General features: G+C 36.5%; 2 protein-coding genes across 2 annotated transcripts; one reads left to right on the forward strand and one right to left on the reverse strand.

Moving 5' to 3' along the window:
• The first annotated feature begins 124 nt into the window (after positions 1–124).
• On the forward strand, positions 125–22,304 carry LOC136033110 (HAUS augmin-like complex subunit 1). Its single transcript, XM_065713737.1, has 4 exons — positions 125–206; positions 11,589–11,868; positions 17,912–18,035; positions 21,704–22,304. Exons 2-4 carry the CDS (start codon positions 11,600–11,602, stop codon positions 21,935–21,937), a joined length of 627 nt encoding a protein of 208 aa, XP_065569809.1. The 5' UTR covers positions 125–206; positions 11,589–11,599; the 3' UTR covers positions 21,938–22,304.
• On the reverse strand, positions 2,478–6,384 carry LOC136032597 (uncharacterized). Its single transcript, XM_065712865.1, has 4 exons — positions 6,182–6,384; positions 5,773–6,104; positions 4,435–4,630; positions 2,478–3,324 (listed from the first exon to the last, which is right to left on the reverse strand). Exons 1-4 carry the CDS (start codon positions 6,382–6,384, stop codon positions 2,478–2,480), a joined length of 1,578 nt encoding a protein of 525 aa, XP_065568937.1.
• Positions 22,305–27,087: the final 4,783 nt, after the last annotated feature.

Raw genomic sequence — 27,087 nt, forward strand, 5'->3', positions numbered from 1 at the left:
GAAAAAAACATTTATTAATTGCAATTATAAAGAGTATTATAATTCTAATGATTTTTATTTAATAATCTAGTGATTTATGAGCTGATTTAGTGTTTTTCAAGAATCTAGTGGGTGTTTTTTTTAGCAATTCGCACTGCTTCGACCGTCTGAAAGAAAAAGTAGAAGAAGAAGATAAACAAGAAAGGAAAAAGTTCAAAACACAAAAGGCAAGTTAAGGGTAATTTGTTATATTCAGCGTGGCCTTGAATGTAACAACAGTAATACTTTAAGAAACATATGATACAATTTTTTGTGAATATCTATCTCGATTTATCAGCAGTCAACCCAACCAATTGCGCACAAAACCTTGGGATATCCTTAAAAAATTCCCTTAATAGCCTACCCCATTTGAGATAAATAAGAAAACTCTAAAGTATGCTCTATTGACCCCAAACAACTACCCAACTAAAATAGTTGTGTATACATCCCTCCAGAAATACCTATTCAGGAACTAAAGGAAGGGCTCTGACAGAACTGGTAACCCCAGTTCTGGGGTTACTAGTTGCAGACATCACCCAACTGGGAAAACCAGATGTTAATGGCTAAAAGTCAAGCAAGTCTTTCTCATTCACACTCAGAGAAAAAAAAACAATATCCCAGGCCAGATATTCCCCTTTTGACAAATGAAACCTCATAAACCCCAGAGGCCAAAACCAATACAGTGCCAAAAATGTCTAAAACTAGGACACATAACAAACAAATGCAGTGAATCTTACAAACCTGCAGTAAATGTAAAAGTTCCCATCCCAAATTAATGGCAAGCTGTAAAAATGATCAACCTACATGTATAAACTTTAAAGGCCCTCATGATTCTTCCAATTAAACAATATGCCCTGCATATACAAAACAAGCACTTACACTCAAAATACCAATAGAAAAAGCAGAAAATTTTAGTTGATTGACTTCTTGCTATCTCAGAAAAGGGTTAGGTTAGGAAAATGAAACTTTCAGGGATGGGTCTAAAGGCTAAAGTATGTCCTGGGAAGGTGTTTTGAAGTAACCACCTCAACTCCTTCTCCCTCTAGAGGGCCCTGACCTTCAAAAATATGTGTGTTATAAAAGTGAAACCTTGCAAAATAGATCTTCTGCTTGAATAAAGTACACCAAACTTGTTTTCAGCTTCACAACTTTGCTCAGTCCCAATTTATAAGGTTTTGAGGATATGCAAATACATTTCCTAAATTTTGAAAAAAAACATTGATATGGGTTGAATTCTACTCAAATAACAGAAATTGCATTTTCAGAAGTAAAGGCAGAAAAAAAAGGCAACTGGTAACTGAAAATTAAAGTAAAATGTTGTTCTGTCAAAATTTCAATAGGTTTTATTTTCCTAACCTAACCCCTTTCTGAGATAGCCAAAAGTCAATCAACTAGAATTTAACTGAAAAAGCTATACCTTACTTGTTTGCAGTTCTGGAAACAAATGTTGCCCAATCACACAAAACTATACCCTTTATGAAACTGCCCCAATACTTTCACTCACAGAACACCCAACCTACCCAAAGCAACAAGCACCCCCTTGCAAGACTTAATCCTCAAAACACTCCTGCTCACATTCCTATTGGAGAGAATCACCAAGGCTGAGTCAACTAGCTTCCACATCCAGTGATAATAGGCCACCCCTTCTAAGCAGACATGAATCAGAAGCAATACCAGGGATTAATCCCCTAATTAATGACAAGCTATATGAAAAACCAAACAAGTTCAAGTTCAATTTATTAATATAATATGCATAACAAATAAAATACACTGGGTTACCATAGAGAGACAGAGCTTGTCATTGTGGTGACCCCATCAATATTTACAACATAAATAATATTAGTTGAAGATCCAATACCCAAGTCCACGGCCCACCACACAAAGCAGACTGACAAAATAAATACCACAATAACAAAATAATCAAACAAACATGCATAGATAATGACATCATGAGCAATCAGAGACAATGAATTTAAAAAAATAAAATAAAAATCCATAGAGAGAAAAAAAAAGATTAATGGTGAAAAGTTTCTAGGAAAAAATTTAAAAGTTCATGTCTTATTATATTAAATGATTTAGTATCATCATATACAGTATGAAATTTTCTCCATGTGCTTGTTACCATGTTCCTTGGTGAAAATCTTGACCACTCAATTATAAATTGAGAAGAAATACACTGGTCTTTATGCCAAGTCTCATAATGAGGAAGTTTGCCCTTTCTCCCAAGCATATCAATGGACTGAAAATAAAGTGGGAACATTTGATGGTCATACTTAATTTTAAAAAGCACTGAAGAAAGATTACATAGACAAGAAATAGGAAGGATATGCATTAACAAATAAAGAGTTTCTGTTGTTGTCTTACCAGGGTATGATGAAGGTGATGGTAGATAGTTATGTCATTAGACATAAATAATTAGAGCCCAATTTTGCACAATTTGTAATGGTTTAAGATGGGTTTTAAATGTTGCCAGATAAACAATAGGACAATAAATGGGAATGAACTAAAGAAAAATATAAAAATCTTAATATTTCATAAGGGAAGAAATGTTGCAACCTATACATGATTCCAACTCCTTGTGCTGCTTTAATTTGTAGACAACCAAGATGACCTTTAAACAAAAGATTATAATCAATCTCCACACCAAGGTACTGGATCAAACTTACTCTTTGGATGCTTATATTTAGGCCTTCAACACTCACCTTATCAAATTCAATAGGCTCTTTATAAATGCGGCTGTAAACCATGAATTTTGTTTTAGCTATGTTTAGTGACAATTGATTAGCCTGTAACCACTGAACCAATGCTGTTAAAACTCCCTTAATCTTTTGCTTCAAATCATCTGTGGACTTGCCAGCAACAGTTGAACCTGTATCATCAGCAAACAAAATGTTGAGACTCCCCCCATCAGAAGAGTTGCAAAAATCATTAATATAAATCAGGAATAGCAAGGGACCAAGTATGGACCCCTGTGGAACGCCAACCTTTTCCAACTGATGATGAGGCATAAACAAGGAATCATTAATTTGGGTTACCTGATACCAACCATGTAAATATGATTTCACAAAATTCAGGGCTGGGCCTCTAATACCACAATTATCTAACTTATACAGCAATATTTTATGACGAATTGTGTTGAATGCTTTTTCTAAATCCAAGAACAGCGTCACAGTAAGAAGCCCTTTATCTAAACATTCATGAATATACTGCAGCATGGCAAGAACTGCATGCTGGGTAGAATGTTCCTTCCAAAAACCAAACTGAAACTCACTGAAAAATTGCCGCAATTCCAAGAACTTGTACACTCTATTGTAAAAACACCTTTCAATTACTTTAGAAAAACCAGATAATATGGATATTGGCCTGTAATTAGTTGGGCATCCAGAATCCCCCCCCCCCTTTATGCAGTGGAATTATCTTAGCACTTTTAAAAAAACTTGGGAATGTTCCTGTTGAAAATGCAAGGTTAATTAAATGAGCCATAATTCTACTAATACTAGGCATAATAGACTTGACAATATTAGTCAAACACCCATCAAGTCCTTGAGAATCACCCTTCTTCATTAATAGACATATATTCAACAGTTCACCTTCCATTACAGGAGTCAAAAATATTGATATATCTGATGAACTTGGTAAATACTTTATAAATCCATCATTACTATAAGAATTTCCTTTCTGCAATTTTTCATTCACAACCTCTCCAATTGAAGCAAAGTGATCATTAAGGCAATCTGCCACATGAACATCACCTTTTATAATTTGTCCTGCTAAATTATGTATCTCTATAGGACTCTTTGAAGGCAGGTTTTGACCAAGACAAGAATTAATTAGTTGCCAAGTCTTCTTAGGTGAATTTGAAGCATCCCAAAATGCCTCAAAATATATCTTTTCTTAGCTCTGCAAATTATTTTAGTTAGACAATTCATATACTTCTTAAATTGGATTTTATTTGATTCAGATGGGTCCGCCAAAAATAACTTAAACAGCTTATTTTTTACCCAGATAGATTTGAGTAGACCTGGTGTTATCCACAGTTGCTTTGGGACAATATATTTATTTCTTCGAATTTTAACCTCAGGGCAACTATCATCAAGAGCCAGGCGGAATTTTTCCAAAAAAGATTCTGTAACAATATCCACATTATTGCAATTAAGAAGATTAGACCAATCATTAGAAGATAGAATAGCGTTAAGTTTAGCTAAATTCAATTTATTAACTATTTGTCATGTATTATTAATAAACTTAGCTGACTGTACTGCGTAATTTACATCAGCTAAAGTTAAAAAATGGTCAGAAAAATTGGTCAATACCACTTTTGATGATGTAACTGATCTTGTAAGAAAAATGTTATCAATTAATTTTGCTGAAGAAGCAGTCATACGACTGGGAATATTACACACAGGGGAAAGAAACCTTGAAAACAAAAGGGAAAGGAAATTAGATGTAGGTGCATCATTTTCATATTCCATTAGGTCAATATTAAAGTCACCCATTAGCATCACCTCATGACCAGCCAATGACTCTATTAACTTTTCAAAAATAATTAGGAAATCATTAACAGATGACGAAGGTGGCCTATATACAATACATGCTTGTACAGTTTGTAGCCCTAATTTAAATTCAATTGCAATAATTTCACAAAGCATTTCTGTGCTAAGTCACTCTATATCAGAAAGCTGCCAAAATGAAATTTCCTCTTTAATAAAAAAATCCCAAACCCCCCTTACTCTTAGTTGACCAATTTTTTGCTGTAAAAACGTAACCAGGAACTTCAACATTTGGTCCAGTTATTTCATTCAAAAAAGTTTTGCAAACACCAAGAATACTGACAGATTTTGAAGGGAGTAAAGTAATTATTTCATTCATACTACTCAGAAGATTGTGGGTGTTCACAAATCCAATTCTCACGTCATTCGGGATTGGTGTATTAGCAACATCATGCAAACATGAATAACAAGCTGATGGAGAATTGTTTACAACTGAATTTTCATTTTCATTATCAAAATGAAATGATTTGCAAAAAGAAGCAAAGTTAAGTGGCCTGGTCTCAAAAGACATCAATCTGCCACTCCCCAGCACGTCCAAATGATTGTCAATCATATAAACTTACCATTATGCATCCTGCCCTGGGCAGCTGAAATGCAAAACTGGGAATATTGGATCTCCAGTCTTACCTTAGACCTTAGTTCCTCCAGAGCCATCGGTGGCGCATAGGGCGTCGACAAAGCCTCTCCATTCGTCTCGCATTGGTGCTGCAGCGATGACGTCCTCCCATTCAGGTATTAGTGAGGTGCCGGCCGTCCTCAGATCTCAGTCATGTGTTCGTCTCAATGTATTTTTGGGGCAGCCTCTCTTTCTTCTACCGTCTGGCTTCCATTCATAGGTTGTTCGAGGAAGGCGGCTCTCTTCCATACGAAGAACGTGTCCCAGGTATGTCCACCGCCTTCTTTTCAGCAACTCAATGACTGGGGGTTGACCTGTTTTTCTGCGTATTTCTGCATAATAACTAAAAAGCACATATGATTTTTGAACTGAGGATTTTAAAAATAAATCAAAATACGGAAGTGTAACAAAAAAGAAAATGAGAAACATAGTTAAATGTTGGGCAATCTTAAAAGAAAAAGAAACCTTTGGCAGCCCACACAATGATAATTGGATTAGTCACCATCATCAATGTCCAACCACTGCTCATTTGATGTGTTGCAATACTCCAACTTAAAAACAGCGCCAATTTGCCTTAGTTGTATATACGTGTATTTTTTGAGTCCTTTAAAGCCTTAGCTTTGGCAAGCAGCTGGGCCCTAATTGCATTTAGGGTGGGTGGCAAATCAGTGCAAATACGCAGTGCTGAACCTTTTAGTTTACCCACTGATTTCATGATAGTAAGAATGTCCAACTCCTTGCTGCCAGAGAAGACAACAGGCGGTAAACTAGGTTTCTTGGCATTGCCACAAATAGAAACATTGCTTTGTTTTTGCTTGACTCTGAATGATCTAGTAATCTGAACATTGTCTTTAATCTCCAGAGAACTTCTGAGTAAATCCTGAAGATTTTGCTGAAGGGCTTTGCCATTTTTTTCTTTTCTTAAACCATACACAACAAGATTAAGCTTACAGTCTTTAACTTCTAGTTCCAGTAATTGTTGCTCCTGATGTTCAACCTTGAGTTCAGTTCAGAGATTAATTTGTCCTTTTCTGAGAGCTTTGAATTCAGGAACTGAATTTCAGACTTCATTTCTGATAATTGTGCAGATATCTGACCTTTAATTTCTGATTGTGATGCAGAAATGGCCACAAGCCAAGCTTCAAGTTTTGAAGACAAGTCCTTAAGGGCTTTCTCCAGAGTAATCTGAGTGACTGACATTATCCTTTAATAACAAAATAATAGCTGCCAAGGTTAAATCACATTAAACAGACATAAGCCCCACTTGCTTGGCTACGCTATTGCTCACGCTAATTAATTAGCAAAATAAACAAATCCAATTTTCTTTGCACAATTTCACAGCAAATCCTTTGTTTACTTGGCACAAAGCCACACACAGGTAGATTGGTATTTGAGCGAGTGTGTAGTTAATGCGATTCAAACTTTACACTTTCATAATAGTTTATCCTTGTAAAGTTCATAAATATCCAATTCAAACCAAATCCTTTTACTTTGAACTCTGAATCAATATAATCCAATTATTTGAGATGTTCTCACTTTGAAAGCTAGTTCAGTACTGAACTAGGATCAGTAGGATGAACAAGCTAACACCTGATGTATACTTCTATACTAAACTCTAATGTGGCTTAATCCATGAACCTAAAACAGCAACAGAAAGCAAACAATCATAAATGAGTTGACAAACATCTACCTACCCAATCCCATGCTTATTCAAACAAAAAGAATCTTGCTTTACTACTAGCAAAGCAAAACTTTGACACACAGTTATATGAAGACTAAAGCAACAAAGCAACACATCTCAATACTTCAGTGGAATATAAGATCACTTTAAGAAAATAAGTTAAATGAACTAATATCCTTAATGAATAACAATTCCATTGATATTGCTTGCCTTCAGGAAACCCATTTGACTAAAGGCAAACAAATAAAGTCTTCAGGAGATAGGTCTATTATCCTGAGAATGGACAGTTCATAACAGAGAAAAGGAGGTGGCATAGTGTTAATAATAAATAATAATATTACATTTAGCAGCATTAACTTTCCATAATTTTTAAATGATGTTGATATATTTAGAATTAATGTTTGGCTGAATAATACAAAAATTTACATAATAAGCTTTAATAGCCCTAATGGCCAAACTGCAGATGCCATGGATTTCTTAAGTTACCATATATAAGTAATTCTAATATGCTAAAAAACATAATTATTTGTGGAGATTTTAATGCCCATAACCTTCTGTGGGGGGATAAATCATCAAATAAAGCTGGCAAGCTGGCAAGTTCATTGAAAGTTTGATGCTAAATAATAGTGAATTAAGAGTTGCTATCCCTCCAAATCTAAATACATATTTTAACCCCAAAAGCGCAATTTTCCACAATTGACCTACAAATTGTGTCAATAAATATTTTGAATAAAATTTATATAAATAAAGTTGATAACCTTTGAACAGAACACTTTGCTATAGTTTCTTCATTAAATCAACCAGCTAAAATTCTGCAACATACCCCCAAATATATTAACACTAAAGCAAATTGGACTTTCTTCAAAAATAAGATTAATGATGAAATTATAAGTCTCACCAAGGAACCATATATTTCATGTGTAACAGCTGACACACATGCATTCATACTAACAAATACAACTAATCATGCTATTCCCTAGACACAACCTAGGAAAACAATCCCTAAACACTCCTAAAGCATGGTGGACAAATGAATGCCAAAATAACTGGTGAACAAAAAAGGCAGCTAGAAGAACATATTCAAAAAACAATCTCCTGCTACATAGTTAAATAAACTACAAGCAGGGGCTAATCTCAAGAGGGCTATAATAGATGCTACATATAATTACTGGAATAATTTTGCAAATAGTTTTTCTAGAGAAACACATGAGCCAATTCTGCATAAACTCATAAGCCACAATTGTGGGAAAAAAACACCCCCAATCCCTCCAGTATGAGCTATTATATTATAATACCTATTATAATGATAATAATGAAAAGGCAAACTTATTGGCAACTCTTTTCTGAAATAAGCCAACGTTAAATAATAACAGCATCACAATCTCAATCTCAATAAATCCTGTATACCAGCCACACCCAGGATCAGAGTATATAACCTGTCTGTTCTCAATGTATGAACTGAGTAATGCAATACAACTTATTAAGGCTAAGGCTACTAGTAGCTACAATAGCATACAGCCTACATGGATACAAGAATCTCACCCCTTCTTATAAACAGGAACTCCTAAATTGCTATAATCATGCATGGGCTACATCCACATTCCCCAAGGTTCGGAAATTTTTTTTTCCTCCTACCAATGTTAAAGAAAAATATGACCCTGAGTCTTACAGGCCTAAAATGATTACTCCTGTGCTGGGAAAAATAATGGAGAAAATGATTTACCATTAACCCTTTGGCTTGTTGAGAAGAATAATATGATACCTCATACTCAAACTGGTTTCAGGAAACACTGCTCCTCAACAGATGCTTTTATGTTATTAACAAACGCAATAAATGAATCCCTATCTAAAACTAATTTCCTAGTTGCTGCATTCCTAGACTTTGATTCCTAGACTTTGTTTTAAGTTTTGATGTTGCTCCTTACTTTCAGTTGAAAAAACTTGTTTTTTAAAAAATTTAATTTCTGATCATTTTTAAATAATATCAGGAAATCTGTCTCTCTCCATGAAAAATGTCTGGTACTTGTGTATTATACACCACTGAATCAAGCTTACAATGTGTAAAACTCAAGAAAAAAACAGTTTCTTTGTTAGTTTCTTTGTTACTTTAGAAAAAAATTTGGGCTATATGTTTGCACATTAGAGGGGGGGGGGGTAAAGTATAGTGGGTCTACATGCAAAATGTGTTAGGTACAATTACTCTGCATATTATGAAGCAAGAATTGTTTTCTGACTTCAAACTGTCCAAATACTCCCCCCCCCCCATATGTGCAAATATATAGCCCAAACTATATCTTTCCCATCTATTTTGTCACTTGTCCTTGTCTTGTCTTGCACTAAGCTGAAAGAAATTAGCTAAGAAACCAGTTTGTTCACAAGTTTTACACATCATAAGCTCAAGTGAGTGTGTATAATATACAAGTATCAAAATTCCTTTGCCTTACAGGAAAAAACAAACAAAATTCAAATAAATTTTCAAGTTTGGAAAGTCTTATTTTTCACAGGGGGTATTTTTTTGGGAGGGGGGTATTTTCTGCAGGGAGTGTAAACACCTAAAACTCTATGAAAGTTGGCACCTGCAGGCAATATATGAAGTTGACTGTGTATTTACTCATCAGGGGGTCTGGTGAGGGTAAACTGAAGTAATGCATCTTTAGAAATGAGATAAGTCAATATTTGTGTTTTTTCTAAAGAATTTCTCAGGGTTTTTGTCAAATGGTCATCTTTCTCTTGTCTTAAGTATTCATGAGCATTGAAGAGAGAATCTAACCTTCAAATGATATTTGCTTTTCCTTGTGATCTCATATTGTAAATGATTTAGTATTCAATTCCAGCTATTTTTTGTCAAAAAACCCTAGCAAATTCTAGAGATTCTAGAATTTAAAAAAAGTTTTTGTAGTAAGTATTCAGTTAGGCTGCATAAACACTATTTGGAGGGGGGGGGGGCGTGTTCTTAAATTGAAATTAGTTATTTGTTAGGTCTGTCATAGTATTTGAGGACATGCCAATTCACATGCAAGTACATGCATATAATATAGCAGTGATATTGTAAGTGATATAAAAATATAGTTGACAAACCGTGAATTAAAGTAGAAGCAACTCTATAAACCAAATTAATGCAAATTTTCTGCATCTTATTAAGAAAGGATTTGGTTATGGTAATTTTGTTGCTTAAAGAACCAATAGGCATGAATTGTACCAAATTCTTAGCTAATTGTAATTGGAAAATTTACATTGTTAATATTTTCAGACCTGATTCCAGAATTGCTGCATTCCCTCCCCTACCGCTTTTTTTCCTTCCTTGTGACTTCCTCCCATCCTATTCAAGGATAATTTACTTTTTTATTTGGCACCAGATGGAAAGCCAAAAAGCACAATTTTTGGCAGTTTATCGTCCTTCATCTGTAAAATATTGCTTAGCCATCTTAACCCTTCTTTCATTATAGCCCTAGAAAGTGGGATTCTTTGATATAGGCTTTTGGTCTGTTAAATGAGCATTGAAGACTATCCTTAGAAGGTTCCTCTTGAAAACATTAAATAAATGTTCCAACCTTTAAAAGCACCCATATTTTAGCATCATACTTGATCCCTGTTATCCCTCTTGCTTCCAAAAATCCAGGTTTACAGGCTTATCTTACTTTACTTTTAAACTTGTTTCAACTGTGAAAAATCGTCATATGCCATGGGTATTCTATTATTTACATATTCACTGCATCCACCATCTGGACTAATAATACACCCCAGGTAAGTGAACCATTTGCTCTTTATCCTTATTAGCAAAAACCCCAGGATGTAGAATTTTTTCTTTTTCTGATTTGTTGGTTTGCATTGTTTTTGCACTTATTTGTTTTAGAAATTTTCTGAATAGAATGAAGAAAGAATGCTGTCATTATAGGGCTTGTTTCCAAAGAAAGATAGACTAGACTGCTACCGTTTATGATTGATAAGTTAAAAAAAAATGTAAACGAACAGTCAGATTTGGGTAGGCTATGGCATAGAGCTATATCAAATCAATATGGAGGAGGGGGGGGGGGTATAGTTATACTGGAAGTAAGTCTGAAAATCCAGAAAATAGAAATATCTGAATGTAATGATGCGGGAATTTGGTTATAATTGTGTTAACATCAGAAAAGAAATTTTGTACCAAATTTACTGGATAACTAGTCACTTTTCAAAAAAGTTTTTCTTTAATATTTTAAACATAAGCATTTGACATAGCTAAATGAAACTTCTAGATATTTTTGTGATTTAAAATTTGAACTGATTTTTTGGGAGTTTCTTTCATGTGGTCCTAGACTACTGTTTGCTTTTTAATATAAGGTAATATACCATCTACCACCATATGGCTTCTGAGTTAAATCCAAAGTTAGGCTGTTTGGATGTTAAATTTACACCCATACTAAGTTCAAATACTATAAAATGCCTCTGGCATGTGAAATAAGATTAATCTTCTTGTTTAAAAATTTATGTTGCTGGGTTGAACTTTTATAAACCATAAAAGTAAAATTAACTAAACTGTAGAAAATTAGATATTAGAGTCAAAATTTTAGTATTGGAACAATCAAATGGGTTTTATGTGTTTTGCTTCTATGTTTTAGGATTGAGAATACAAACTATTGACTGATATTGAAAGGATATTTCTTCAGTGCATTGTTTGCACAAACTGTTCTACAAAGAAAGAAAAAGGAATGAGCACAATGTTTAATATGTTTTATCTTTTTAGCAAATAGAAAAATGATGGATTATTGGAATCACTTTGACAGACTTGGCTTAAGTGAATCAAAACTTGACCCTGACACATTCAAGCTAATGGTTTTGTTCTGCAAATGTGCAAAAGAACTTGGGATAAAGGATACCAGAATTGCTAGTTTTCAGATAGCATGGAGTAATCTATTGCTTCAAAATGCACAACTGGAGAGGGAATTGGAATCTTTGTTAGCTTTCAACAATTTTTGGAAAGCAAAAATTGTCAAAGCTGAAGGGCAATTAAATGTACTGCGACAGTAAGTATTTCTATTCATATTCACAGGGAGAGTAAATTAACATATCCCCAAAAAAGGGGCTGCAATAATGATTCTTGTTGCAATGCTCTATTTATTTTACTCTTAGCTCTATTTTTGGTCATAACTAAGTCTTGTTTTTGTTGTAGAATGACTGGTAAAATTCTTGATGAGTTCCTCAGCTCTCGAGCAGGAAAGGAAAGTAGTTTGGTAAATGGCAAAAACGCCATAAGATAGCATTTCTGTTATCTGGTGCCATAAAACTTAGTTTTTTGGCAATTAGGAAATAAATCCTTGAGGAACCCATGAACAGGGGAAGTGTTATTTTAATTTTTTGCCTTTTATAAAACATTCCTATATATGAATATTTCCCTTTCCTTCTTATTCTCTGATCATAATGATCGTGCCTGCAGACATAGGGAGGAAAAGGATTAAATTGGCCACTCTCTCTCTAAGATTGGTCCAAAGGACAATATCTCCTTGGAAGAATAATGACATGAAATCTCACGTTTTTGTTCGCCCTCTCCTTTAACGATTGGACCTGTAGAAAATTCCGTCTCGTCAATTGTTAAGCAGTATATTAGAAACCCAGGTTACAACAATCTGCAAAGTAAAGCATAATATAAGCACAAGCGTAGCGTAGCAAAACATAAGCTAAATCATATGCACAACATAGCAAGCAGGAGGATGTTACATCTCCTTTCTTCTGGACACTTTAACATGACAACAAAATTTAACCAAAATCTTCCATTTACGTGTATCCACCCTTTCTTCCCCAAAAAGGGAAAAGAAAGGAAATAAAAACAAAAAAGAAACAAAACAAACAACAACAACGACAACTTATAAATTAAGCCTTTTTGGAGGTTTGATTATTCTCCCAAGACGTGTCATGGCGGGTGGCGGTACTTCGTCCTGAATGTGGCTACTGACTTTTGGGCTTGACCCTGGGGCTTGAATAAGGACAGTTGGGGGTGGGCTTTTTGACGGGGTTGAGAACGCGTTTGGAGATGATGTGGAACTCAACTGCGGTACCCCATTTTAATTGGTATGCTGATATTGTTCTAGATCTGTGTCATCTGGGGACATTCTCAGGTATTTTCGGTTTCGACGATATGCTTTCATATCTTGAGTTTGCACGACGTACGATCTTGGCAGTTCGTGTTTGTGCAACACGACAGCTGGTTTCCAAGATTTTCCTTGGATCTGTGCTTCCACAGATTGCCCTTGTTTCAGTTCTTGAAGGTCCTTTGAGTGACGATTGTAGTACTTTTGCTGCCTTAGTTGGCACTCCAGGCGACTTTCAACGAATTCACATTTGGGAACTATTTTGGGAGTGGGATGCTCAAGGGTACAGGGTATTGTTGATCGCAATTTCCTACTCATTAATAGCTGGGCAGGAGACGCCATTCCATCTACTGGGGTATTTCTGTACTCAAGAAGGGCATTGCTCATTTTGCTTCTGCAAAATCGGGTCTTCTTTATCATGTTTTTGCTATCCCAACGGCTTTCTCTGCCAATCCGTTTGACTGGGCATGTTGGGGACTCGACGTTCTGTGCTCAATGGACCACCTATTGGTAAAGTCTTGAAACATAAGGGAGTTGAAATGTGGACCATTGTCTGAAGTAATGATGCGAGGGATCCCATGCCTTGCGAAATGGTCTTTTAGAAGGGATATGACTTGATGGGATGAGGCAGCTGTCCCTATTCGATCAACTGCGAAAAATCGACTGTAATAGTCAACCGTAACGAGGAAGTGACTTCCTTCCAGATAGAACATGTCTATTCCAACATGTTCCCATGGGTGGTTAGGTATACCATGAGGCTTGAGAGATTCTTTCTGGTTGTTCCTTTGGTACGCTTGGCATGCTGGGCAACGTTTGATATATTCTTCGATACTTTCAGTCATCCCTGGCCAATAAACGATTGTTCTAGCCCTTTGCTTCGTTTTTTCAATACCGAGATGGGAAGCATGCATGCTGTGCAAGATATCAGGGCGGAGGATTTTGGGGATTACTAAGCAATCTCCTTTTAGAATGATTCCATCAATCACAGTGAGTTCATGCTTGGAACTGAAGTATATTGTGCGATGAGGGAAGGTGTTTGAGCTTTTGTTGATGGCCATCCTGATTTGATTGTGTCTGCAAGACACGCTAGGATAGGGTCTAAGAGTGTTTCTTTCTTCTATTGTAATAGCCTTGCAGGACTAATGGGAATGAGGCTCATGACGGAGTGGACATATGATTCAGTTTCTTTTTGTAGACTTTCATCTTGGCTTTGAAGGTATAGGCGGGACAGTGTGTCTGGGACTGGGATCTCTATACCAGGCCGGAAAATGACTGTAAGATCATATGGCTGAATCTGGAGCAACATTCTTTGGAGACGAGGAGATGATTTTTGCATTGGTCGATTAATAAGCGTTTCAAGTGGTTTGTGGTCAGTGACTACAACAAAGCTATGGCCATACAGGTACTGATGGAAGTGACGAATTCCAAAAACGATGGCGTAAAGTTCCTTTTCGATCTGAGAGTATTTCTGCTCTGTTGTATTCAATGAGCGGGAGGAAAACGAAATGATGTTCTCGTTCTGAATAAGGACTGCTCCAAGGCCTGATTTGGAAGCATCAACTTGTAGCTCTAGGTTACCAACTGAGGGATTAAAAGGGGATATGGTGCTACATATTGATTTTTTGATGGTATCGAACGTGTTGTCATGTACTTCTTCCCATACGAACTTCTGCTGCTTTGATAGAGTTCGTAGTGGTTCGTTCTGGGATGATAGATTTGGGATGTAACGGGACAGGTAGTTTAGCATCCCTAATAATGTCTGAAGTTCCTCGCGGTTGCGTGGTCGGGGCATTTCCTTCAGTGCGTTAACTTTGTTTGGATCAGGATGGATGCCATCCTTAGAGATCACATGACCAAAGTAAGGTATTGATTCGGACTTGAGTATGCATTTTGCTTTATTCAATTTTACGGTCCGTTCTCTGGCTCTGGTGAGTGCAGCTCGTGTGTTCACATCATGTTCAGTTTCGGATTTTCCTGAAATTATGATATCGTCAACTATGACTGAGAATCCGGGTACCCCCTCAAACGCTTCTTCCATTCGCCTCTGGAATTCATCTTGAGCGGAAATCAGGCCAAAGGGCATCCTCCTGAATTTAAATCTCCCGAATGGTGTCGCGAATGTTGTGAGCTCTGATGATTCTTCATCAAGAACTAGAGACCAGTACCCATGCCTTGCATCAAGTTTTGTGAAGAATTTTGCTCGTTCATGCTTTTGAATAGCCTCATCACAGGCTGGCATAGGATGGTGTGGCCTTTTTATAGCTTTATTCAGGTCATGCGGGTCAATACAGATCCGAAGTGACTTGTCTGGTTTCTCGACAATCACAACAGAATTAACCCAGTCTGTAGGGTGAGTGACCTTTTCGATGACACCTAGGCGTTCCATACGCTCTAGTTCTTCCTTGAACCTTGGTAGGACTGCAACAGGGATGCGTTTCGTTGGTTGGACTGTTGGTTGTACTCCTTCTTTCAGAACAATCTTGCATTCACCTCTCAATTTCCCAATTCCATCAAAGAGATCTGCAAATTCAGTAAACAGGTCGTCTGATGACTCGTTGAGAGTAAAAATGCATTTTATCAGCTGCAACTTACGACTAGCAACGAACCCCAAGATTGGTGTGGGTGCTTCTTCTACTATGAAAAAGGTAAGCAGCTCACTGTTACCATTGCTGTGGGAGCAAAAGAGCTGGCAAGTACCAAGTACTGGGATCTTCTGTCCACAGAAACTGGTAAGGATTTGGCGGGTAGGGTGGATCTGTGGGCTAGGCTTGATGTTGTTCAGTAGAGATTTTGTGAGGATGTTGGCTTGAGCCCCAGTATCTACCTTGAATCTGACGCTGATTTGTTGGTCGATGCGCAGGACTGAGTAGGGTTGGTCATCTGCATTTTCTATTGACACCTCGTGAATAAAGAGTTCATCATCACTGCACCTTACATCATTTGGGTCTGCTCTGTTTGACTCGATCGCGTTGATAGATTTCTTTCCACTTCTGCATACTTTTGCGAAATGGTTCATTTTGTTGCACTTGCTGCAAATTTTCCCTTTTGCGGGACATTTGTGCATGGGTGAATAATCCCCACCACACAAATATCAACCCTGTCTTCTCGCCATGTTGGGTCTGGCAGGTCCTTTGGATTGTTTGTTATACTGGACGAAGTCGATTTCCTGCTTGATTTGTAATTCGGGGTTGGATGTCGCTGCTGTTGACATCGACTTTAGTTGTGCCTGGGTTTCTGTGTGGGCTCGAGCAGTAGTGATTGCTTGGGGAAGAGTTAGTGTTGGTCCCATCTGCAGTAGTTTTTCACGTATCTTTGGTGACTTAACTCCACAGATAAGTCTATCTCGTACCATTTCATCACGGATTGCAGCACTGTACTCGCAATCACGAACCAAAAGTTTTAGATCTGTCACATACTGTTCCACAGTTTCAATGTCGTTCTGATCCCGTTTGTGGAAAACATAACGTGAGAAGATTGGATTTGCAGATGGACTAAAGTATTCATCGAACTTTGCGTATACACTGCAATACGGTTTTTTTCGGCCTCGGTGAGAGACCAGGTGCTGAAGATGTCCCGTCCTTTCTCACCAAGCCATATTAGTAAAAATGCACATTGAACAGTCTCTGTCTTTCCACTCAAGGGGCCTGCAAACATGAGTGTTGCATGGCTTTTGAATCTATTCCAAGCTTCCTTGAGGTTGTCTGCTTCCTAATTGAGTTCAGGGTATGGGACAGTGGGTTCCATTTTTCTGACACCGTGTAGAAAATTCCGTTTCGTCAATTGTTAAGCAGTATATTAGAAACCCAGGTTACAACAATCTGCAAAGTAAAGCATAATTTAAGCACAAGCGTAGCGTAGCAAAACATAAGATAAATCATATGCACAACATAGCAAGCAGGAGGATGTTACAGACCTTTGTGAATTGCATGCAATTTAAACCTATGCATATAATATGCTTTGTTATTTGATAACAACTCTATCCTATGCTTAACTCTAAATGTGTTCAACTTGAAAGAGGTTTGAAAACTTTGATCTTAAATACAATTATTAATTGTCCATAGAAAATTCTTGAAAGAGTGTTATGAATTTTATAAACTATAATGTTGGATTTGCGAATTCTAAACGTATCGAGTTAAAATACACACATTCTAGAGAAAAAATGAAAAAAAAAATCCAAAATTATTTTTTTAGGGGAAGAGGACAAAAAACCACACTACCTATCCGTCATACATAATATAAGAATATAACAAGGAATTTTCTAAAGATAGTGAACGAAATATGGTATACTGCCAAAGCAAATATATCGGATGTATAACCAATGGCTGTCTTCTGCAAAATATAAAACAAAGAAAATAAACTAATTCACTCTAAAATTCATCATAACCACAAAAATATATAAAAGTCTCATAGTTTTAGCCTCATAACCTCACAAAGATTCACGCAAAACCAACAATAAAGTTTATTAATTCATACTAATCTTATTGATTAGCATGAGAACAATTGTCTGCAAAGTATCTTCAACATAAACTGGACACAACACATCTCGAACCAAACAATATGCCAAATTACTGGGCAACCTCTACTCATTGACACGGTCAGGACCTGAAGATGGAAATACTTGGGACATATTGTACAAATGAAAGACGACCAAACACCAAAGTCCATCCTCCAGTGGCAATCAACGGGAACATGGCGAAGGGAAGACCAAAGAACACTACGCCGAACATACCAAAGGGGCCTTCTCAACGTGAATGCGTCCATACAATTCCATTGGGAAGGTGTTATGGCAGCAGCCCATTTTAGTGACGACTGGCGTCTCTTCGTCGATGCAAAATTTACGCATAAATTGTTTTTAAGCAAACTTTATTCAGTTTTGTAGTAAATTTTAGGATATAAAAAAAGTAAATCGTGTTTATGAGTTTCCACAGATACGAGACTAAAATTTTTACTAAATAAGATATTACTATTGATAATTTTTCAGTGCCAGAGAAGCCCTCATACACAAATCCAACCTGGAAGCAGTAAACTCAAAGAAAAAGTTGCAAGAGATTAGCATGTTTAAGAGCAAATGCGGAGACTATGAGCAGGACATAGCAAGACATAAGGTAAAAATAACTTTTCAGATAGTTTTTTGACAGCATTTCTTGAATCTTGAACCAGAGTGTTAATTCTAATGGCAAAATATAAGAGATTTGGATTGCCCCGTGAATGATACGCTGTTCAACTCAAATTGACACAAGAACATATTGCATTAAAGTAGACATTAGCAGGCCAAAGCATAAAAAAAAGATAAGAAGAATAGCAGATAATTGTCTTAGTATGTATTCCTTAAAATAATTATTAAATGAACTGCAGAAAAGAAGAAAAAAAAGGTGCAAAACGTATAAAAGATTTTCTTTTCCATGGATCAAATTTTAGTGTTGCCTTCTAAGAGTTGCATCAAAAACACCTTTATATCTCTGCTTATTTCTGTTCTATTCTTTTCGTAAAATATGAGTGATAAAAAAATGAAACTATTTATTTACACTTTTACTTCTTCAGAAAATACATCCTCTTCATAAAATGTCTCTTCACAAAATGCATCCTTAGGGCTGTAGCACAAGTCTTTGATGGGAATCCGCTTAATGTGGCCTAGTTCTAGTGTAACATATTTTCTGCAGTTATAAATATTCCCAACCTTTGAATTTGGTTTTATTTATCCAATAAAATCGCGCTTACTTCCATGATTCTGTCTGTTTAGGACGTGTTAGTGCATCTGTTATGGCAGCTGTATAATGATCACTACTAATCCCAATTCCTTAATTCATCGTTTTATTTTTTGCTTAATATTCAATAAATCGTAAATTGTAAAAATCGTAAATTGTAATTAAGTACGATTAAGTAAATCGTAATGATGATTAAAGCGGATGAATTTTAAGGGCTGGATACATAATTTTTAAATTTCAGCCAACGAATTATAAATAATTCGTCTGCTAACCGTTTTGGTTATTTGAAATTTTATTGATCGAAACTATAAAATGTCTAATATTCAACTAACTATTGTGTCGCTTCTTGGAATCGATCCCTAAATACCACAAGTTTATTTTTTCACCAAGTCCTTAAGTGCCCTTGCGTGTCTCTGTCTGGTACTCAATATAGTGTACCTTGAAAACGGGCTAGAGAAGACATGAAAGACAAAACTGAAAGGGCTGAGTCAAGAATAACTGAAAAAAGGGTCAATAAAAGATGGGATAGCTGAATACAATGGCTTACATTAATTACCTTCTTGAGGTGATTCCTTCATTTCATTTATTTGGCACTTAAAAGAGCATCACACTAAATCGAAGCATAATTGCACTTTACTGAAAAAAATGCAAATGAATTTGCATTGTCAGTTTAATGTACATATGCTCATATTTATTCTTTACAATCTTAATAATTTCTGATTTATTAAAATTATAAAAGTGAAAACATTAAAAAACTTTGTTTCAATAAAATAAAAATTATGTTCTGGCCTTGAGAAGGCATAGGGGGTGTGAGCCCTATTCATGTTAATTTTTGGTCCTTTTGAGTTTGACTTGGTTATTTATTGTAATTTCTGTTCATTTTCGGTTTCATTTATTTATTGATGATGACTAATGCAAGCATTGAATAGATAAGGTGATAGCACTCCACCTTGTCGTACTCCAGATTGAACTTACCGTAGTACCCTGTACCAGATTATAAACGAAGAAACGAGTTGCTATACCAAACTTTAAGTACATGTATGATAGAAAGGTCACTCAATACTCTGTCAAAGAGTGCCACACTGGTGCATGGTAAATACTATCGAAAGCTTCAGACAAATCCAAAGCGCAAATATGTAATTCATAACCTTTAGACTGGGGATCATATAGAATTGAAGCTAAAACCTTATGTGCATGTAAGCACCCAATACAAGGTTGAAACCCAAATTGGTTTGAGGCTTTCGCAGTTCGTTCAATAATATATGGGAGCAGAAGATATTCAAAAATCTTACTAATATTGGAAGTAAAATTGATTGGCCTATATGGAATGCAATCAAAAAGGTCTCTTCCACGTTTAAGAATAGAATTTACCGTTCCGCAAAGAAAGGAATCAATCAGGCACCATTGACAACTATAAACAGAACTGAAAAAGTAATTGGAGCTGAGCGACTAGTGCCGGACAATCACAACATAAATGTTGAGCGCTAATCTCGTCAAGATCACTGGATTTAGACTTGAGTTTAAGCATACAATTGACAATACTTTTAGTTGATACGGGAATAATATGATGTTGCAAAACTTTAGGTGGCAAAAATTTAGACACTAAGCACTGAAAATGCTAATGAACACTATAGTGAACAACTGAACTTTTTTGTACTGAACCTTATAAAAAGTATTTTTATAATGCCTAAGCCAAGGCGAATCTGGGTACATTATTGGTCCCTTATGAATCAAATTTAGACGCATTATGACTTCTTTCCATTGTACTTTACTTTTAGGGAACTCAGCACCATTATTTCGAACCAAACGAAGATACCGTTTAAACTCCGCTTTTACCTTACTTTTTATATCAAACAATTGGTCTCCCAAGGGCGCCGACACGCAATCCAGATGCGAAGCCAGAGTTTAGCACGATTTTTGACGGCTTTGAGACCAGGGTCTTCTTTCCAAATTGGACGAGTTTTGAGTTTAACCCTGACAAGGGAGACAGCCACATTCTCAGCTCGTTTCATGCACTCAAATAAGCGAAGGTAATAAACGTTCAGTTACACTCTGGCTTCTGGCAAAAAAAATACTCGTGCACAGCAGATTAAAAGGAATCTTGACGCAGGACAATAGAGCTGTTTGGGTAGAAATATATAAAGGCCAATTGGCTTTGCTCCACTCTCGTTTCAAACACCATTTTTTATAAGTAATAACACAAGGATTATGAGATGGATTAGCGGTTAATGTCACAGTAAGAGAGATGGGAAGGTGGTCAAAATCCCGTTCATCTTCGTCAACATGAATGACAGATCAGGGAACATCGGCAGAGCAGATACAATGGTCAATCTTGGTCACAGTACCACTAATGTGAATATAACTGTGATTAAGAGCTTTTGGTGCTATACGGTAACCAATTGACAACGAATCTAAAACTAAGTTGGTACGAGTAGAGGAGCTATGAACATCACAATTAAAGTCACCTATCACCAGCCACCGGTGTCCATGCTTTTCAATACTGCATAACAGAGTTTTAAGGGATGAGCAGGCATTAGAAAACTTCGTAAGTGAAGCTGTACGTTTCTTATCGCAGGGAAGATTTACATTTAAAAATACAAGGTGACCAAGTTTTATTGTCATGATATTATCAGAGGAATGTAATCAACACAGGTGACAAAGAAGTACCTAATCGTTTGATTACACATGCAAGGGCCCGGAGGGTCGGCCGTTTGTTTGGCAGACATTGGTGGTAAACACAATATGGTGGCTGCTTTTTCGTAGAGAGTTAACGGAGATTACAGGAAGTAAATGTTACAAAACGATTAGAGATTACAAAATGTCGAAATCATCCATTTTTTTGGTTTAATGAGGTATTGTTATCTTGCGCGCCATTGATATTAAAAGAGTAGATTGAGACAGACAATTTGACAGTCATTTGGATGCACCTGTGTTTGTTTCCATTTATTAATATGGACTTGAACATATTTGTATCATTAATTAGGTCCTTATTAGCAATAACACTTAGCCTAGATTGAAAAAGACAGTTCTGTATTTATTTTCCATGTATTCTTGTTATTTTTTTTCAGAATAATTTAGAAGAGGCGGGTTATCACGAAAGATTAAACCATTCAAACATCACAAAAATGAAAGCTGAGCATGATTCTTTAAAAGAGGAGTTGAAAGAGACGGTCAAGGAAGTTGAGTCCTACCAAGATCTGCCGCCTGATTTACAGTTGGCACGATTCAAAGTTGCTGAAGCCAAAAGGAAACTCGAGAAGCTAAAACAGAAAATTGGCAGGGAATGCACAGTAGCACCATGATATTTATATAAGTGTATGGGTAATTGGTTTTCAAATTGTTTGTCAATTTCAGGGAGGCACAAATGAGACATATTATAGTTAACTTCTTTAACCTCCGTGAAGTGTATATCACAGGATGGAGTCTACGCCCTTATAACGGAAATATATATATATATAAATATTATGTATATTGGGGGGGGGGGCGGTAAGGGTTATGTTTAAAAAAATACTTCTTGGATAGTTCACTGGAACTTGAAATTCCCCCTCCCAGAAAAAAAGAAAGAAGAAAGAATAAGTGTATGTATATATAAATCCTGTCACCTTGAAATGCCTGTATGATTTGTCTATATATTGTTCGCATCTTTGAATACAAGTCAGTTGTTTTATATTTAGCAGTAATTGTTATATATTTGATGATTAAAGAACAGGAATAAATACACCAATTCGGTACACCACATCGATACTTGCTTCATTTTTAGTTAGTTTCATAACGCATGTGCTGTATAGGTTATTCGATGCACAGTGTCCTGGTTCTTTTTAAAGTTTCGACCTAATTTGGGGAAGTTTTTCTTACACAGCTTAAAAGCTTCAATTTCATCAAGGAAAAAAGAGAAGAAAAAGAAAAGAAAAATTATGGACTGCTGGTACTTTTTCACACCTACTGACATCTAAATATATCAGAGCTAGGTCTCATTTTTATTTCATATGGTGTTTCAGTAACTTAATTGTCCCGAATCACAGCACATTATGACAGGTTTTGAATATTTTAACTTTGAAGTTCTTAGCTTATATCGAACATGATACTAGACATTGAGCTTAAAAGCTTGTTAAATTGAATAGGAAACAGCTAGGAGTTTTGAGGCCATTATAATGCACTTAAAGTTGAATCATATATAACGTTCATTTGTTTTGATTTAAAACAGTAAAAAACTACTTTAAAACTTTTTTTCCTTCTTGCTTATTTTAATATTATTTTTTTTTAATTTGAAGTGGAATTTTTATTTGTTTAGTGGAATTTGTCTGTCGGTCAACTCAATATTGTAGCCAAGCTTGCTGAATATGTTCGATTTGATAACTTCTTTGGTAATTTGTCAGGATATTTCCAAAATACGACTCACAACTCGAGCCCAAGCCAGTAAGATTTTTAATTCTAGTCGTTGAAGAGGCACCTAATTTTTTGACATTTGACTTGGTTTTCTGCTTTTTCAAACAAAGGATTTACTCCTTTTCCTAATTAAAATATAAAGTGCAATGGTCGTAATTGGAGGTAACTTTTCATATCTTTCGGTGAAGCGCGAAAACAATCTTTTCTTGGCTGAGTATTGAGTTGAATCTGTCAATAGTGGCTGAACTTTTTCCTTTTCGAGGGGGAGAGGGCTTTTTAATTTCCTCCTGCATCATCTTTAGTAGCGTTTAATGAAAAGAAGAAGCAAAGTTGCATCCGGAACTTGAACTGCTAGTGACTTATCTGATTTAGTGGCTGTTTGTGGATGTTTCAGAAGGAATGGCAATTCTTGGCCAAACGGCCCAGTTAGCCGAAAACTAGGATCTACCAATGTGTAAAACAAAAAACAAACATGTCACAAAGAAACAACAACAAAGAATACAAGGATGTTTAGAAAATCCCAACTACTTATAAATCAGTTAAGGTGGCAGCTTTCTCGTAACCTCCATCAAAATTAAGAATACTGGCATCATAGATAGCGTAGCATTGCAGGGTAAAATTAATAAGCAATTTGCGTAGCACCAGTGCCATAAGTAGCATAGCGATGAGGAGTAAAATAAGGGAAAAAATTTGACAGCTCTTGCATTTTTCTCGGAAACGCTAGCTAGTATTGTTTTTTTTTCCTATAGACGAACCTGACTTTAAAATCTCGTCAGTTTCTCCTTGCGCTTCAGATCATGGCCTAGACCTATTTTGTTTAACTTTGTTTCAACTATATTATTTCCCAATTTTTTCCTTTGGATCACCACCGTCAAAGAGAATTTCAGTGGAAGCTAAACATCTAATGTTGGCATCTTGTGCTTTTTTGGACATAAAAGCCAGTACAGGGATCATGCGGAGTCACTTTTTTCATGTATAGTCACTTTTGAATGGAAAAAGCCATTTGTCACTTTTTATTAACTATTAAACAAGACCTGTACCTTTATTGGATACAATCTGGATATAATCTCATTATACAGTAATACTCAATCGTGATTCCCTATGAACTTCTCTTAATCAACCTTGAACTTTGATTATTTAGCTATTTTGATCTCCCTATGGACTTTTACTGAAAATATTTCTATAATCAGAACTTGAATTATTTGATAACTAATTATTAATCAAGAACCTTGATTAAGAACCCTGTGAAAACATCTAAGTGACTGAGGTGTGATTTAATTGCATCAAAGATTGCACACGTGCCTTAAACTGAAATTGAGTAATTCTTTCATTCCTTCAGTGTTGCCACTGCTTGACTCGAGTCCCAAGGCAACTATTGTGATATGTCGAAACCAAGAAACTATTGTCCTGAGTGCCGACTGCTGGTAACCACAAATTCTGTCCAATGCGTTTCAGGATGCGGCCGCTGTTACCACACAGGCGTTAATAAATGCGCCCAAATCGGGCTAAAGGACCGTTCTGGCGAATGGTTATGCATGGACTGTCCTGCCAAAAAAAAAATCCCCGTGACTCCGAAGTCGCAAGCATCTCAACCCCCACAAAAGTCTAGTGGGAAGAGACCTGTAAGAGGAAGCGGAATCGGCACCTCTTCACCACAAATTACTATGGGACCTAAAACTACCTTTGAACTACCGAAAGGGAGTAAGCCGTCTGCGGTAAGCGTAGACATTCCCAACTATGAATCCGAAACAATCCGTCTGAGTGAGAAAATTAAGACCCTGGAAGCAAGTTTATCGGCATGTCAAGCAGAAAATCTAGAAATACGGACAAGGCACTGAACGCTTCTGTCTGAAAACGCTTCTGTCACAATCAAATTAAAGTTTTGACTGGTCATTTGGAGGTTAAAGACTTTCTTATAGCCCAGCTGAAACAACAACTCTCGGTGACTATCGAAACCCGCCCTTGTGACCCTTCGCAAACCTCCCGTGACCAAGTTACTCAGTCAACGCAAACGGACAAAGATATCGCTGTTGCTAACCGAAACGCACCCCTTGATAATGAAATGCAAAACATAACATCTAGCCCAAGCGTAGCCACGACTGTGCGATCTTATCAGACGAAATGAATCGTGGTGATACGTCATCAGCTAGTGCAAATGCACCCTCTCCGACGCTTGTAGAGAAAAGTGACGCAAGAATGTACGACGGTAAAACAGACAGTACCACTCGAAAATACATCACGCTTTGCCGGTTCTTTGAACGGGGGTTTTGCAGACTGAAGAAAAAGTGTCGGTTTTTGCATATATGCTTAAATTTCACATCAAAATGTTGCAACAAAAATGATTGCAGTTTTGACCACATAGATTTGTGTAGTGTTTTAACTTGTACCAAGGTAGAGTGCGTTTTCGCTCATGTCACTCCTGACTTTTGGAAAACAAGTGGGCGTGTGCCAACGAGCACGCCATTATCGCTCCCTGATGGACACGCTTACCGGTGTCAGCGACAACCTTGCGAATATCAGGCAAAAATAGTTTCCAATCTGTGCCAAGCTTTCAATCACCAGAATTCAATCTCCAAAGCCCCCCCCTCCCTGAATACCCCTACTTTATTATCCCCTTTTAGTTTCCCTCCCCCTCCCATACGCACATTTCTTCCGCCTTTTCCCACCATGTCCCTAGCATAAACTTTTTCGAAATTTTCAGATACCAAGCAGAATGATCCACGCGTATTAGCACCATGCAAAGTTTCCAAAACTTCAATTAGTGAGACGAACGCTAATATATTTTCTGCTCCTTTGTCACCGTTTCCGTCTCGTAACCGTTTTGCAGCCCTTCATGATGAATCAGATAGCCTAGTTATTGCATTAGATGAGCCTGAAGTTTTTCTCCCGCCTAAAAAGACCTTCCCAAAACAGCCAAAAGTAAACAAACGTAAAGTTATTGAAAAAGAAGTCCCTCAATCACGTTTTCATTTTCCTTCTCTTTTAACTTTAAATGCGGTAAGTCTCAACGTTGATAAAATGGGTGAACTTGAGGGTTATGATCAAGTAACTGGATCTGATATTATTACAGTTACAGAAGTACATAAACAAAGTCCTGAACATCTTACAATACAAGGTTACAAACTATTTATTAAACTAAGATATCAGAATCATCCGTTAGGTAAGAAAGGTGGCGGTGTAGCGTGTTTCGTATATGAGCAGTTGGCACCGCGGCTACTACAGATTCCCCATATTGATGATGATGATGAAATGATTTGGATTATGATTCGACCAAAAAAGCTTCCAAGATCTGTTATTGGAGTGTTTTATTGCTCACCCAGTCCAAAAAAAGGTCTTTGCTGAAACGTTAGATTTGTGTGTTGATTTTATTACTTCTAAGTACCCGAATGTTGGAATATGCGTTACTGGTGATAAGAACGATCTAAGAATTGAAAGCTTCCTCAGAAGTCAAAGACTCAAGCAGATAGTAAAGTTTCCGACTACTAAAGGTAATACTAAACTCAACATAATTTGTACAAATTTGTCAGAATATTATAATGAACCTCAAGACCTACCTCCCCTTGGTGGTAGCAACCACTACATGATAAAGTGGGCCCCATTACCTTCGTATAAAGTAAAATATGTAGTTGAGAAAGTTTCCTACCGACCTCTTTCGGACAGGGGTCTCTTGGAATTTGGATTACATCCGAGTCCTGGGATGAGGTAGCAATTTTAGAGTCCTCCGATGAAAAAGCTAAATTTCTGCAAGATAAATTAAGAAACAAATATGAAGAATGCTTTCCTGAGAAAACTTCCAAGCGGTGCAACACAGATCGTCCTTACATAACCCAAGAAATTAGAATTTGATTCGATATAAAATTCAACTAAGAAAAGAAGGGAAAATAGGAAATGCTAATATGCTCCGTAACCAAATACGTAAAATGACAAGAAAAACTGCAGCTGAGTATTACCACAAAAAAATTGGTAACCTTTTTAATCAAAGCCTAACATGTGGTATAAGGAAATAAAACAAATTTGCAGAAAATCCCATAGTGTTTTGATTTTTGTTCAGATTCTAATGACGAAA

Source organism: Artemia franciscana, chromosome 11 (genome assembly GCF_032884065.1).
Source record: "Artemia franciscana chromosome 11, ASM3288406v1, whole genome shotgun sequence".
NCBI lineage: Eukaryota > Metazoa > Arthropoda > Branchiopoda > Anostraca > Artemiidae > Artemia > Artemia franciscana.